A 15725-nucleotide genomic window follows, 5' to 3' on the forward strand; every position below is an offset into this window, starting at 1 on the left:
CTCAGTCGCGATGCACTGCGATAGGATGTGAGGGGAACCCTAGGAATGCAACTATGTACAGATATAGTGTTTCCAGATTGGTCCCATTGATCTCTTCAGCTTCTTTTGAAAATAATTGCATCGCAATCCCCTTACTGATTCCTCTCCAAATCTGATCAGACCCGCACCCGCCTGTAGATCACGGGTGAGATTGGGCGCGGTTGGCGGGGGTGAGTCCCGAAAAACGTCCAATCAGACCAACTGTGTAGATAACGCCCCGGGTTGTCAAATTGAAGTCTACTGATAGATTCACCAATGACGAGTTTCCAGAATGCATCCGGATTAGCATCCTTGGTCCGAGATTGCGAGAAGCAGCAAACGGTTACGAAAGGTTATGAAAGCAACCCGATTCAAGAATTCATTCAACAGTCGTTACCAGAATGAGATGCTCTGAAAGGAGAAGAGGGAGAGATGTAAGGACGACTTTCCAATCCGGAGGGGCATGTGACTCCGTCCCAGCTTCCCACATCGGTCATATACCACAACCACGTACTCCTGCACGATCACATTCCACGCTTGCCTTCCACAAATTGGCCAGATGATGTGAATCATGACGCAGGAAGTGGACCCATTAAACTGAGACGGGGTTTTTTTGTACTTCTCCGCAAGTTAACACTGTGGTAATCCAAAGCGAGTCATCAGGCACTGATACTCCTGGCTCTGCAAAAGCGAGCTGGTGGGTGAGAACCGTATCGGCTAATGAGAGAGGTGATGAGTCCGTGAATGCCATGCCAGGTTGGATGTCAGAGAATGGGCGGGTTGCAGCATGGACCTAGCTTGAGGAAGTGGAAAGATAAGCGAGGTGTTCTCTCGCATAACTAGCGCCATCTGCGGAATTCAAACCCAAAGTCCTAGATTCGAGAAGGTGACACATCTTTGAGCTTCTTCAACAGACCGAAGTGTTGTAGCTGTGGTAAAGCTTCTTCGTCGACGTTCACGCAAAGCCAAAACAACGAAGCAAACGGTTATTTTGCAGGACGCCTGCCTCTAGCCTAGTTCCCCAAGAGACCAAATTGAGGTCTATGGTGGGATCGTCCCATATCAAGCTGAAGATGAACCTGAAAATTTTGAAATCGCAACAAAGACCTCGGGGGATTGTTTGAGACACCGGGTTTCCGCAGATGGCGTGCGTACCCTCTCTAGTTCAAGAACACGCTATTACTAGTGCATTGTATTACACATACTCATTTCACCATCTGGGAAGTGGATAAGTGGCGAAACACGGTATTCAGATGAAATCAAACCTCAAAAATACTAGTGTCAAAAGATCGGCAGGATCTACAACAGAAGTTGAACTTGGGAGGGTAAATCAACAAACTGAGACATCTGGCTGTCCATCGCCTTGGGCGTTGGGCTCTGATGAATTGTGGACTACAGAAATTCTCCTAAAAGGTCAACTCCCCTGCGTGATTTAAGGATCTTCAGCCAATAGGATACCATACTATCATTCCACTAATATCTCAAGTGTTCACTCTTAAAAGGTGATGGAAAACTCAAGTCAGACAAGTAAAATCTCTCGGGAACAAGCCTTCCCTTTTTTGCCCAAGACGTATCATATAGGGCCCCTCTTACACTGGAAAAATGTCCCCCAAAAAAATATGTGCCATTCTCAGTTGCCAAGTTGACCGAGTTTGAAGTTTTGTAAATAAGGATCACACGACCAGAAGTTGGGCCACGAGGGCATTTAGGGCCATTAAGAAGCCACTTTGGGGTCCACGGCACCTGTCTAGAACAGCCCTAGAGACAAATAGGTTGTTCTTTCATATAATCTTTCTAGATCTGATTGGATGTAGAAAGTGAACGGAGGTAGAATAAACAAAGGAAGACTTGGAAATGCTTAGCCTGTTCATCTCCTACAGGACTCGCCCCACATGGTCGAAAATTCTTATCCTCACAGATTTCCCTTTTCTTCTCTTTTTTTTTCCCTCTCATAGAGACACCAACTCTCTTTTTTTTTCTCAGTAAAATGACTCCAGCATGACTGGCTTGCCAGGTCGGGTTTGAAACAGATTCCGATTTTGAATTTAGCAATGGCAGAGGACCTGCAACTGAATGGCACCGAGCGCATTTGCGTTGACGGGGAGGTCGCCTTGATTCCCTCACCCACCAATTCTCCAAATGATCCACTGAACTGGAGCATCTGGAGACGGTACTGGCATTCACTTTTAGTCCTTGTGTTTGTCGCCCTGACCTCGGCAACCGCCAATGATGCCAGCAGCGCGGGAAACGGCATGAACGCTGAGCTGGGTATCACGTGGGACCAGATCAACATTGCCGCGGGCGTTTTGTTTGTCGGCATTGGATATACCACACTGCTCCTCGGCCCAGCGCCTTTCTTATATGGAAGACGTATCTCCTATCTGATTTGTCTGGCGTTTTCCGTCATCGTCTCCATCGGCCTAGCCCTCACGCAAAATGTCGGAGACAACATCTGGAGCCAACTTTTCGTAGGCGCCTCCGAATCCTGCGCGGAGGCGCTTGCCCAGCTGTCTCTTTCCGATCTGTTCTTTCAGCATCAAAGAGGGCTGGTACTTGGATTATACGTTCTTGCCACGAGTATCGGTACATTCACGGGACCCTTGGTGTCCAGCTTTATCGTCGACTCTCCTCTGGGGTGGAGATGGGTGGGCTGGCTTGCCGTCATCATATCCGGGGGCTTGTTCCTTATCTTTTACTTCACATTGGAGGAAACGTCTTTCGATCGGAACAACCCCATTTGCGGACATGATGCGCCTCCTGTTGGGGCTAAGCCCACGTCGAATGACCTCCCGCTGGAGAAAAAGGATGAACCGATCGCGAGCGTGCAGCGGGCACCCTCCGACCGTGAACTCGACGAAGAATGCGGCCAGGAAAAAAGAAAGTCTTATTTCCAGCGTATCGCCTTGATCACCCCATCGCCAACTCTGGTCGGAACGGGCTTCAAGCAGTATTGTCGGCGCCTGTTCCATACACTGCGCGTCTTCACCTTCCCGGCAGTCCTCTACTCGGGCCTTCAATGGGGTGCCCAAGACGCCTGGCTGACCTTCTACCTCACCGTTGAAACGGACAATTGGTACGATGCACCTTGGAACTACAGCGATGCCGCCGTGGGCATCATGAACGTGCCGACCCTAATCGGATCGGTCCTCGGCTGTATTTACGGTGGATGGTTCTCCGACTTCTTCGTCATGTGGATGGCCAAGCGAAACAAGGGCATCTTCGAGGCTGAGCAGCGTCTCTGGCTCTTATTGCCTGTGGCCTTTATCGGACCTGCTGGCCTCATGCTGTTCGGGATTGGCTCGGACAAAGGCTGGGACTGGCATCTACCGTATCTTGGACTGGGATTCATTGGTTTCGGCTGGGGTTGTGCAGGCGATCTTAGCATGGCGTATCTCATGGATGCCTACCCGGACATGGTATTGGAGGGCATGGTCGGTGTCTCGGTCATCAACAACACTATTGGTTGTATTTTCACATTCACCGCTCAGAATTGGTTGGATGCGCAGAGTCTTGCGCAGGTTTTCATTGCGATTGGCGTCTTGAGCTTCTGCTTTATTATGACCACCGTCCCGATGATCTACTGGGGCAAGACGTGTCGGAAGCTCACTCGGAAGCAGTACGAGGCTTTCCTGCTGCTTCGTGATGGACCTTCTTAGTTGAGGGTGCATCGTAAGTCGTCATCATCGTAGTCTATTCCTGTGTTCGTGTTGTCAATGTAGTTTGCAACAATCTGTGTTTTTAAGGGCTCTAGTGAATAAGAAGGCCCCCGGCTGCTCTGAGTTATATTTACCATTTCTGCTTGTACCCGCACCAGCTATATGTTTCTGCATTTTACGCTTGCGAGCCATCTGGGAGTGGTGTTTGGCAGCAGGAAAGAGAGAAAAGGACCTTGAGAATAACAGGAGAGTCCGTGTCATTTAAGACATCGTTGTCAGTCGTATGAACACTATCCTAGTGATCAAATCTCCTTTGATAGGCCACGTCTGTGCAAAATTTGGAGAGTTGGAGACCCAACTTCGAGATGGCGCAGGTAAAAACACTTCCAATGCCCCACAGAGGAAATTATCAATCAGACCCCCATGACTTGTCTGAGAGGTAGGTCTACTTTTACTTCAGATCAACTTAATGTGTACACACAGGCTGTTCGTCAACCCTTCAACTTGGCCGGCACGCAACCTCAATGTAACAAGAGGTGTCATATTCAAAGCATAGAGTACAGAAAGGACATCGACCAGAATCGGGGGAAATATTCTCGGGCGTACGTGGTCCTCCCGCTAATTCCCAACCATCTGGGGCCAACTACACCGGTCATCTTCCATCCAAGCTTTCTTCAGGTGGGTCGCTAATTAATTTCAAGGCTACAACTAATGCATTTCGATATTCTACACACTATCTACGTGTTTCCCAAGGCTGCTCCACTATCGTTTCTGTTCACAGAGCCAATCGTTATCCCCCGATGCGGTGGCTGGATACAATGGCGTCGTGGTCGATGTGATGTTCCAGGGTTGGAGACATTGACGCACATATAAGAATAACACTAACGAGCCCATTTTTATGTCCTCTATTGATCTCGCTTGTTCACTAATCAAAAAGTCTACTGTTGATTATTCCTGGGGGTTCGCTCTTTTTTTTTTCGCAATTCTCACTGATAATTTTGTGCATCTATCGCATTAGTTCTCTCTACGGCTCTGCGGGCTTCAACATGGGTTTCAAGTCTTACTACCAATGGGTTACTCTTGCTCTGGCAGCGACTGCTGCTGCGCAGACAAGCACCAGCTGCAATCCTACGAAGCGTAAGGACTATCTCGTGTGATTCACCACGAAACCACACTCACACTTCCTTTCCAGAGATTTGCCCAGCAGACACCGGTCTGGACAAGTACCGTCTGAGCACCGACTTTACCTCCGGATCACTCAGTCGCTGGAAAACCATCGCCGGCACCGTAACTACTACCGACCTCGGCACCAAGTTCACCGTTTCCAGGCAGGGTGACGCCCCGACAATCGAAAGTGAATTCTACATCTTTTTTGGTCATGTCGACGTCAAGATGAGAGCCGCGAACGGCACAGGCATTATCAGCACCTGGGTCCTAGAATCAGACGACCTTGATGAGATCGACTGGGTGAGTCAAGCCACCAAATAAAAACAAGAAGAAAAAAAACACAACCGCTAACCCTCAAAACAGGAACAAGTCAGTACCTACAGCACGGAAATCCAAACCGACTACTTCGGCAAAGGCAACACAACCACCTACGACCGCGGCACAACCGTGATCGTCTCAGCCCCAGAAGAAACATTCCACACCTACTCAGTGGACTGGACATCCGAACGCATCGAGTGGCTCGTTGATGGCCAAGTCGTGCGCACACTCGAATACGCCGACGCTGTCGACGGCAAAAACTACCCCCAAACCCCCATGCGTATCCGCATCGGCATCTGGGCCGGCGGCGACCCAAGCAACGCCGTGGGCACGATCGAGTGGGCTGGCGGCGAGACTGATTACACCAAAGGTCCTTTCTCCATGTACGTTGAGTCGGTCGATATCATCAACTACAACCCGGCTTCGACGTACAGGTATACCGATCTGACTGGCGACTACACGAGTATCAAGGCTACTAACGCTACGACCTTGACTGACTTGAGCCCGTTGAACTCGAGTTCTAGTGTTGCTTCGAGCAAGACTTCTGAGTCAAGCAAGACTTCTGAATCAAGCAAGACTTCTGAATCAAGCAAGACTTCTGAATCAAGCAAGACTTCTGAATCAAGCAAGACTTCTGAATCAAGCAAGACTTCTGAATCAAGCAAGACTTCTGCGTCGGCTAAGGCGACTGTATCGGCTAGTGCTTCTGTATCGGCTAATACTTCTGCATCAACTAATCCTCCTGCATCGGCCAAGGCTAGCTCATCTTTGGATGTTTCTTCATCGGCTTCGGCTTCGGCCGCTGCTTCTTCTGTGAGCTTTGTCTCTGCTGCGCCAGCTTCTTACTATACTTCTATAATTGCCATGGCCCTGGGATCTCTTTTTGCTGGGTTGATTCAATTCTAGATGGTTGTGCTGGTCAGGTAATAGGTCTGGGTGGTTTGTTGGTGTGACCTGGTTTATACACGTACGACTCATTCTTGCGTTCCAACCATTCCTTTTGTGATATGCAAGAATTGTCCACTGGTTATATACACGAGGTTACAATAAAAGCTTTCTTTTTGCTCTATCAGTCAGACATGTAGGCACGGCGCACAACCGTTGATGGTACGGATGCCCAACGGGGATAACTGTCCGGGGCATTGTGGTACACTATCAAATAATTCAAGAAGTTCCAGTCAACTTCTGGATGCCGAGTGAGAGAGCGACTGCTACGGTTCTTTTAGAGGATCCTTGGTTGCAAGGTCGAGTGTTCTACGCACAATGTTAGGACTTCTTGGTAGAAAAACATCTGCTCACGATGTTACGAGTGTGTTTGGCCGATTTTGTACAGTTGAATCCGATTTGGACAAACTAGAGCCTAAATTAAAACAATAACCTTGGTTTCAGCTGAGGTGTAAATATGGAGGGACTGATAGGTTCAACTCTATGTGCTCATGCATGTTGGACATTATCCGTCCAACTACCTGATCCAAAAATAGAAGACTTGAGAAATCTTCAGCGCAAATGATCGAAAACGACCAGACTAAAAAAGAAATAGTTGTGCATCATCCGTGAATCGAACACGGGCCTCGTCGATGGCAACGACGAATTCTACCACTAGACCAATGATGCTAGTTGATGTGTGGAGATAAGAGTGTTGACTACATAATTTTCAAATCAGACTCCACTTTTCGTCATGCACGTCTTTGGCATCTGTTGAAATCTGAAGTCATAGTAGAAGACATGAAACATGAATATCATATTGAACACTAGAATTGCCTTGTGTCCCTCATTCAATAGTTTATTCTTAGGAATGCGGTGATTTATATGCTACTTTTCTTTGGAATCATTTTACCAGAAGACATACATAAATTGGATTGTCAGTAGTCCATCTGCTTAATCGTGTCAGACGATACTCGTATCTGCAAGGGAATATACGGATGCACTAATCAGACGCCCATGAGATAAAATGTAGTTGGTCATAAAGACACGAGTAAATGAACAGATGCTACAGATGCTTGAAAATGCAAGAGCAGTCAGCCCTAGTGAAGAAAAGGAAAATGGTGCAACAGAATGCAACAGAAATGGTATGTAGTGAAATCATTGCTCATCAGTGTTTGGGGGAGGAGGGTTGACGATACTCGGTATCGCCGGAGAAAAAGGAAATCGATCGTCAAAGTGGTCTAGCTCACTTCCGTCGCCACTGTACCCAATGCTATCGCGATTGTCATCAATGATGCGTCCATACTCGAGGAGAAGAAGATAAAGATAGATGTCAAGATCTTCATCGCGCAGCGCATGCTGCGCCCATTTACGACTCTGAGATGCGATCACCTCAGCCTCAAAGTCATGCTTCTTAATGTACGGCTCGCTACTTGTCAACGCATCCACGGGGGATGCTTGTGGATCCAGACCTAGGAAGTAGGTCATTAATCCGTACAGGTCATCATATCGATTATCCATGGGAATAAAGTGACGCCAGGGAAAGAGCCGGGAGTCATGCCATTCCCGGAAAATGGTTGCTTTGATCCCTAGGGATTTGCTGAGCTGAAAGGCGCGCCACCGACCGGAGAAGCTGTGACCGTCAATGTCGACGAGGTATTTTGCCTTGAACTGCTCGCTAAAATCCTGGGGTTCTTTGTATGTCCAAACATCGTCGTAGAAAGAGCAATCCGGAATGCAGCCCCACGCTTCAGTGAAACCGACATCGAAGTGGTCCAATGAAAACTTGCTTGGATAGAAGTTGGGGTAGGTGCGATAATGCCCCATGCTGCTCTCAGAGAGGATTGAGACCGTCTCTGATCTTACATCAGTGTGGTTGGTAATGTGCACAAAGCGTTGGCGGTGCATATGCTGCCAATTGTCTGCAAGTTGGACACCCCCGGAGGTGACGCCGCGCCAGAGGAGAGTGTCCGCCTTATCTCTCCACTCGTAGTCATGTCGCGAATTGTACGTGTAACGTTTGTCGTTCATGAAATACATATTAGCAGGGAAAAGGATATCGTTGTTCACGCTAACCTTACACTCGCTGAAGACTGGTATTAGTTTCCTTGTGACAAGGTTACTGGATGCCGAGAACAAAAATCCGTGGTTCTTCCCAAGAACGGGGCCGACGGTGCAAAGATCAGAGGACGCGGTGAAGTTGGTAACAAACCCACCCGAGTACGATTTGTATAGCTTATCAGCATCCTCTACAGTGATGTTGTCATTCCGAGCGGGAGAGTGAGGGTCACAGGACTCCCTGGCGAAGTCCATGTATGGTTTTCCAGCAATCGAGAACCAGGATGGATCAGCATTACTCTCGATGTTGGAATCTTCCTCATAGAGGTAGTTCATGCCCTGGGTGAATCCATCCCGCGCATCGCTGGGTAAGCTTCTGGTGAGGGCTTCGGTGCGGAGGTATTCCTGGGTCTCCTCAAATGAAACCATAACTCGCGGTTGATCCATAATGTTAAGCGCAATATCCATATCCGGAAGATATCGAGCAATGCGTTTGACCGAACTTCGCAGTGTTTCAACTCTCCATCCTTCTCCAGGGGAGTAAACAACGTTCTTGTTGCGGATTTGCACACCTGCAATGCCGTCGCTGCATTGTAGCTTGGCTGCCATCTGTCGAATTCCCGCCGGAGGAACCGCCCAAAAAGGCCGCAGATCGCCCGTGATCTGCTGGAAGTCGTCCACATTATGTGCCTTATTTTTGCGTGCAAACATGTACCATTCCTTGAAACCGGGAGGTGGGTGTCGTCCATGTGTATCACGATATTTGGCAACTGTTTGGCGGAAACTTTTCGAGCGACCATCATCATATTTCCGCCAGTTTCGGTTCGCTTCCCTCATCAGGTCCACAATAGGATGCTCATCGCGTGCATACTGTCCGAACACGGGACTCGTTGTTGCGGCAAAGAGCCTCAGACTAGGGTGACGAATCACCGAATTGTCGATAGCGTGTACGAGGAATAGGATGTTGAGAAAGCATATCGAAGTTACTGCGCAGGCCAATAGCAGGTAGAATAATCTGCGACTCCGAGGGAATGAGCGGAGCATTGAGGATGGTTCCCAAACTCGGGAGCTAGTTTCCAGTCGCACACTAAATTTCGACAATCTTGCAGGGTGAAAAGACCAAGCACGTATGCTATGATAAGGAGGTACACAATGACATGGTGATCAACCCCCAGGAGTTTAGAAGAGGGGAGAAAAGATGAAAGTCGCCCAACCGCCCCTAAGCCCCTCAACTCTCCAACGCCTGTCCCAGGGTGCCAAGGGTAGACAAACAAAATACATGGAACCTTGGAACCGAGGTCTTGGCTGGTCATTTAATTTAACTTGTCCTATTTGACCAAAGAGAACCGCTAGGGTTTCTGAGAACAGTATATAAAAACCTGGACCAGATCAGTACACGTTGGAGATCAAGGAACGTGGCCGAGCAACCTGTGAATGTGCCCAATCAGGAACCGGTGCAGATGGCCCATGCCCGTCAAACCTGAAACTCATAGATTGACATGTTTACAAGAGTATCAATCTCCCAAGGTGATGTCGAGTCTACAAGCTGAATCCATAGGATTTAGTTTCAGCAGTTAAAATGGGGGGTTCCGGAGTGGTCTAAGGCGCTAGACAGCTCAGAACTCACTAATCACCCCGCCTCCGTGAACAACACCTTCGAGTCAACTAGTCCTTTCGCACAGTCGAACCCTGTAACCGTCGTTTCACACCAACCGCCATGTAAAATAGGCTGACAGTCAATATTCTTCCCCTCTTCTCGTCTTTCTCGCTACATATACTACGGCTTATGTAGTCAAAAAAACTACATTTTCTTTATTGAAGGCATGAAGATGGATTGGCGAATGTAAAGCACTAGACTGCTAATTGTCTCTAACATGTCGCCTTCAGAGAATCAGTAGCATCGTTGTTGCTAACTAACTAAATAAGGGCAGCCCCAGGGTGAGACCTCACTGACTAAATCCTTACATAAGCCATGCCATTTGAAGGCCTTAGACATAAACCCGCAGCTCAAAGCTATCAATGCAACGCTCACACATCTTCAATTAACCCTTCTTTCCGCGCATGATTTATCCCATGCAAATGACGTGACAAAGAAATCATCCGGGGTGATTATCCCACCCGAAAATTATGGCTCTTAAACGTACTCGCGCCGCGCTTGAGGCAGATCTTCAAGCAGAGCAATCTCCATACGCCTTTTACGGAACTCCGTTACCACCACTGGACGAAGGGGTTCGCGATGACGGGTCCTTTGTGCCAATATGGAAACAGGAAGTTAGAGATGAACATGGGAGCAAACGTCTTCATGGTGCCTTCACCGGTGGATTCAGTGCGGGGTGAGAAGCTCTTACAATGATGACCTTTTGAAGGACAAGCACTTACGTCTGCTAGGTACTTCAACTCTGTCGGCTCGAAGGAAGGATGGACCCCTGCGACCTTTGTCTCGTCGCGCCAGAACCGTGCCAAGAAGGCCGAGCAGAAACGACCCGAGGACTTTATGGACGCGGAGGATCTGCGAGAACAGGAAGAAGCCAGGCAACTACAGACTGCCGATGAATTCGCCGGGTTTGGCTCGACGGAGCTAGATGCTACACGCAGAGCAGGAATTATGGACATTTTGAAAACCGGCGGAGAAACCATGGGAGTGAAGCTATTGAAAAAGATGGGTTGGCGCGAAGGCCAAGGGATCGGGCCTAAGGTGCGACGCAAAGCCAATCTGGATGAAAGCTCTGCTCCGGGTGGCGATGAGGGGGAAACATACCTTTTTGCTCCTGAAAACCCACCCATGGTTGCCTTCGTTCGCAAGACCGACCGCAAAGGTCTTGGGTTCGAGGGCGAATCGCGCCTGGAGTCCCAAAATGCTCTGCAGCCCATCCTGGATGGCGGTGAATCGGATTCCTTCTTTGGGGGGAGATTAGCTATTCAAGGGAAAGGCCGGCCCACAAAGCCGAAGGAACCCCGACGGGGAGGACTCGGAGTTGGCCCTCTCAATGACACTGGGTCAGACGACGAGGATCCTTATTCTCTGGGTCCACAGATCTCATACAACAAGACCATTGGAGGTGATAAGAAGAAGAAGAAAAAGGTCAAACCAGAACCGACGATCGCGTCATCCAACCCACTCTTGAATTCAAAGCCCGTATTTATATCAAAGAAAGTGGCCGCATCCCGCGGGATCGGAGGTTTCAGAAAGTGCCGCGACGGGCGCCTACCGCTAGATGGATTTGTTCTTGCTGACGGAATGGTGGGGTTGTCAATTTCAGAGAAGAAATACGATCCTCCTGTGATACCGGAGGACTGGAAACCAGCGAAGGACATCTCGTCCGGAAAACGAGACCAATCGAACTACGTCTCTACAGCTGACGCCGCAAAAGCCTCGTCGCTCAATCCCACGTCCAGAGCAGCACTTCTTGGCGAGGCTCAACTGCCTGGGAAGTCTATCTTTGATTACATGACCCCCGAGGCACGAGAGAAGATTGCCAAACTTACCGGCAATGCCAACTTACCTCCGGCTTTAGGAGAAAAAGCACCTGAAGGATACCAACTCCCCGAATCACAAAGACGCAAGGATCTTTGGGACCTCGTGCCAAAACTCGACAAACAGATTGCCGCCCAAGCACTAGCTCGTGCCGTTAGTGGGTGGATGCCTTACCAGGAAGATGAGAAAAAGCGTGCACGCTACCAAACATTTCTTGAAGTTAGTGCTGGGACTCGCTCTACCCTCCCAGAACGCGCGGAAGGGTCCAGCACCAGTGAATGGGTTACAGAGATGCACGAATTTGGCCGAGCCGCAGAGGTTTTCAAACCTATGTCCGGTATTATGGCATCCCGATTTACATCCTCGTCTACCGCGCCCAAGGTTGTCTCGGACGCCCCTGGCTCTGCAGAATCTGGGCTCAGTAGACCCGCTGAAAAGCCCGACGATCCTGCAGTAGCAGCTGCCAAAATTGGCATGTTCGGCGCAATGACCCGAAGCACAGTCCCCTTTTACCCATCTCGTCTTCTATGCAAGCGATTTAACGTCAAACCGCCAGAGAACGTGCAACTTGACCCCGGCGAACGGCCTGGAGCCTCCAATTTCGGGCTTGGCACGCGCATCCAGTCCGCTGGATCCCATGCTGACACTGGACCCAAACCATTAGTGTCGCAGGATATCATGAATCAACTTCTTATAGACTCGCTAGGTTATCTCCCAACAGCAGATGGTCTTGATCCATCTACAGGTGATCAATCTGCTATCGCGGCACCATTCCCAGTAGTTGTTGAACCTGAGCGCAATGATGCCCTGGAGGCAGAGCGGCCCGGTGATGCTGTTTTCAAAGCTATCTTTGGAAGCGACGATGAAGATTAGAATTGGGCTCATCTGGAAAATCCAATGAAAATTCTTGTAATTGTTTAGTGATAACCCCCTGTACAAAGTACTTGGTACAAATTAAGCAGATGTGTTCTGTAGATCATTGTGTGACTATTGGAGTCGTCCCATCGGCATAAAATGGGTAAATTGGGGGAAAATTGTGGAATGTACCCTTGTTTCCCTCTTGTTTCTGTCTCCTTTTTTTAAAATTTTCTATTCCTTTTCCTTTTGATCTCTGCCTCCTTTTGCCTCGTCTCTTACCTAGTGGGTCTGTGCTCAGCCTTAAGGGTCTAGTTCGCTTTAGAGCGTTGACCACTACTCCACGCAAGCCCCTCTCAGAAGTACTTCCCCTCCTCATATGGAGCTCCTTGATCGCAAGCAAGATGGTAAGAACTCGATCCTGAACCCGAACCCGATCCCGATCCCCAGATCCTTTATCTATATCATCATCATTATTCAAGACTGGTCACGTTGCTTGGCATCGCATGTCACACGACCCAAAGCCCCGGCTCTCATCTTCATACTATCCAAAACCATGATGGCTCCATTAACGAGAACTAATAACCTCCCTTAAACACAGGGCTGTTGCGCGTCACTTTTGTCGCGTAATGTCGACGATCAAACCCACACCCAAGAACGCAACTCACAATCAACAGCCACGAGGGCTACTGGCGACCGCCCCACGCACCCAAGACAAGGAAGGCGGCGTGCCCCAAATCTCCCTCTAAACGAGCACTACAACGAGCCAGTGCGTAACCATATGTGGCGCAGTAAGCGTCGGACCTGGACGCGCGCGCAGCTGGACCACGAGCGCATTGAGTTCTTCGAGACGCGCGTTACCGGCAGGCCGGAGATCTGGGCCGCGGTTTCGACGGCGATATCGCTGATTCGCAGCGGTGATTTGGTTACCGCGCAAAGTATTATCGATGCTGCGGGGATTACGGTTCCCACCGGGGATCTTTGTGAGGGTTGCTATGACGAGCAGGGCGTGCTTTACAGGGTTCCGCAATGTGTTGTTAGTGATCCAGAGAATATGGTTCCCTCGTCTTCGCGGACGGCTAGTGAAGATGGCGGTTCTGCTGGATATGAGGAGCCGGATGCTGGGACGCTCTCGGATGGTAAGCTCGCTACGGATGATGTTTCCGGGGACGAGTTGGTTTTACAGGATGTTGAACGCCGCCGTGAGGAGAAGGGGAAGACGAGGGAGCGGGATTTAATTCGTGTGTGTGCTCGCTTGAGTGACCGTGGGGGTCCGGATATCTTGCTTTCGGTTAGTAAGGTTCAGACTGTAGGATTTCTGGCAAAGAAGGTGCATCAAGAAGCTAAGGTTGGTCTTTGTCCTTGGTTTTGTCCAGCTCGGTTGGGTGGACTATTGCTGATTTGTTGTTTAGCTCCAGGATGATAGGCGCGTTCGAATCGCTTATCTTGGCCACTTTTTAAATGAGCGTGAACCGCTCGTTGATCAGGGGTGGAAAACTGGGCATGTTGTCAATGCTTTAGTTGTTTCCCCCGTTCGTGATCTAGGCCTTGGACACCGATCCTAGGAGTGTTGCGGAATCTTTTGAGGCATCGCCAATCGCCCACTACCAACATCACTCTTTTCACTCACTCTATCTGGATCTCCAGCGTTATGGCGTTTTTGTCATCTGATCTCTTTTTGCACAATACCCTGAGCCTTTTTGTTTACGTTTTACTCCGGTTACCACCTGGCAGATGCCATTGCACCATCTTTTCTTTACATTGGCATGATATCTCATATGGGGATATTTCACACTCGAGTGAAAGGAAAACTGGCTTCAACGTCATATCATCGCCGTTGCCTGTCGAATTTTGTGCATCTAATTACTTGATCTACCTATGGCCATGCAATGTCTCCATTTCTCTAAAGTTGCCGTGCCATCTTCTTGTGTAAACCCAGGCTACCAACCTAACCGCATAGCGGTCATCACACATCCACAATCAGTGTCTCAAGCTGTAAGAAATATGTTAGTGACTTGTTAACGAATGACCCCCCGGGTTCTTTTTGTCGGATTCCCCTCCCAATGCGAGTTTTCAGTCCTGCTGTTGATCTGAGCTCAGCATTTACCTTCCGACCCTCTATTGTGACCGATGACAGCCTTGTTGAATCAGTTATTGCAGACCATCAAAATGGGACTTTATAAGCAGTATCCCTCATGGACTATGCAGCCCGTTGCATGGCGTCTAGGCTGCTGCCGAGTTTTTTGGGGGTGAAAACCTTGGACTTACACCAAGAGACTCTCCTTGACACAGTGAACCAAGTTTTGGACATCAGAAAAATCATATCATTGGAAAGGCACAAGAACAGCTTCAGTCGTGGTAAAGATCTGTGGAAGCCAAAGCCCTCCTAGAAAAAAACTGTGGTGCGCCTGGAGACACTAGAGAATGTTATCTATCGTGTGTGCTTGGGTTATTCCCATATACAGAGGTCAGTCACGCTTATAAATCGCCCCACAGATATCTTGACAACACTGTCTTCTAAGTCAGTAAAAGATGGCATGCAACTTGGCTACCTTTCAGGAGTGGATGTCATTTTCGATTTTCCTGGTAGCGACTAGATGTACAAAGTCCGGCCGGGGTCGCTCAGACGCCTTTATATGAACATTCTTGGCGATTCACTGAAGTATACCAAGAAGGGTCACAGCTCAGTCTGCATCGAGGCCACTGAGCGCTCAAAAGGTCGCTCTCGACGCCAGGGCCTCGGTAATGTGGTGATCTTAACCATCTCGAACACGGGCATGGGTATCTCGAAGGAAAATCTTCGAAAGCACCTGTTAACTCCGTTCTCCCAAGAAGATCAGCTGTCAGTGGGGACTAATCTTGGACTATCGATTGTTTGCGGGGTTATGAAAAGTCTGAAACGGGAAAATTACTGCTCGAAGTCGATAGGGCGAAAGCACTATTGTCAAGGTGTTGCTTCTTCTCGAATGCCTAGTAAGAAATGTGTGGCTATCTGGGGAGTCGATCCGTCTCTTCTTAGCGAGTATCAGTTCTTGGCTTTCATAACTCGGCATATCACGGATGAGTATGGCCTATAGCTTGTCCCTTTGTATGCCATTGAGCCTATTGACGTTCTGTTTGTGGATGAAAGGAATTTGTTTGAAAAACAAATACACGGGTTCTAGACAGAATGACCAAATCTGCTTGGCTTTTGCTGAGAGAAAGACGACCAAAGTGATTCTAGGGCACAATCATCGCAACTCGCTGATTCTCTA

At 48.9% G+C, this 15725-nt stretch overlaps 5 protein-coding genes and 1 non-coding gene across 6 annotated transcripts; 4 read left to right on the forward strand and 2 right to left on the reverse strand.

Moving 5' to 3' along the window:
- Nucleotides 1-2069: 2069 nt before the first annotated feature.
- Nucleotides 2070-3674, forward strand: Pdw03_2045 (Protein HOL1, putative; the record flags this gene model as incomplete). Its single annotated transcript, XM_014680731.1, has 1 exon — nucleotides 2070-3674. The coding sequence occupies one exon, from the start codon at nucleotides 2070-2072 to the stop codon at nucleotides 3672-3674; it is 1605 nt and encodes a 534-aa protein (XP_014536217.1).
- A 1046-nt stretch (nucleotides 3675-4720) lies between these two features.
- Pdw03_2046 (Concanavalin A-like lectin/glucanase, subgroup) lies at nucleotides 4721-6065 on the forward strand (the record flags this gene model as incomplete). Its single annotated transcript, XM_014680730.1, has 3 exons — nucleotides 4721-4811; nucleotides 4867-5141; nucleotides 5205-6065. 3 exons carry the CDS (start codon nucleotides 4721-4723, stop codon nucleotides 6063-6065), a joined length of 1227 nt encoding a protein of 408 aa, XP_014536216.1.
- A 637-nt stretch (nucleotides 6066-6702) lies between these two features.
- Pdw03_tRNA169 lies at nucleotides 6703-6773 on the reverse strand. Its single transcript has one exon. It is a non-coding gene; the product is annotated as a tRNA-Gly (tRNA).
- A 468-nt stretch (nucleotides 6774-7241) lies between these two features.
- On the reverse strand, nucleotides 7242-9185 carry Pdw03_2047 (Lipopolysaccharide-modifying protein; the record flags this gene model as incomplete). Its single annotated transcript, XM_014680729.1, has 1 exon — nucleotides 7242-9185. The coding sequence occupies one exon, from the start codon at nucleotides 9183-9185 to the stop codon at nucleotides 7242-7244; it is 1944 nt and encodes a 647-aa protein (XP_014536215.1).
- A 1083-nt stretch (nucleotides 9186-10268) lies between these two features.
- Pdw03_2048 (D111/G-patch) lies at nucleotides 10269-12489 on the forward strand (the record flags this gene model as incomplete). Its single annotated transcript, XM_014680728.1, has 2 exons — nucleotides 10269-10474; nucleotides 10530-12489. 2 exons carry the CDS (start codon nucleotides 10269-10271, stop codon nucleotides 12487-12489), a joined length of 2166 nt encoding a protein of 721 aa, XP_014536214.1.
- A 386-nt stretch (nucleotides 12490-12875) lies between these two features.
- Pdw03_2049 (putative ubiquitin domain protein) lies at nucleotides 12876-14036 on the forward strand (the record flags this gene model as incomplete). Its single annotated transcript, XM_066100067.1, has 3 exons — nucleotides 12876-12878; nucleotides 13073-13819; nucleotides 13884-14036. 3 exons carry the CDS (start codon nucleotides 12876-12878, stop codon nucleotides 14034-14036), a joined length of 903 nt encoding a protein of 300 aa, XP_065957794.1.
- Between the last annotated feature and the right edge of the window lie 1689 nt (nucleotides 14037-15725).

This window comes from Penicillium digitatum, chromosome 5, assembly GCF_016767815.1.
Source record: "Penicillium digitatum chromosome 5, complete sequence".
In the NCBI taxonomy this organism is placed as follows: Eukaryota; Fungi; Ascomycota; class Eurotiomycetes; order Eurotiales; family Aspergillaceae; genus Penicillium; species Penicillium digitatum.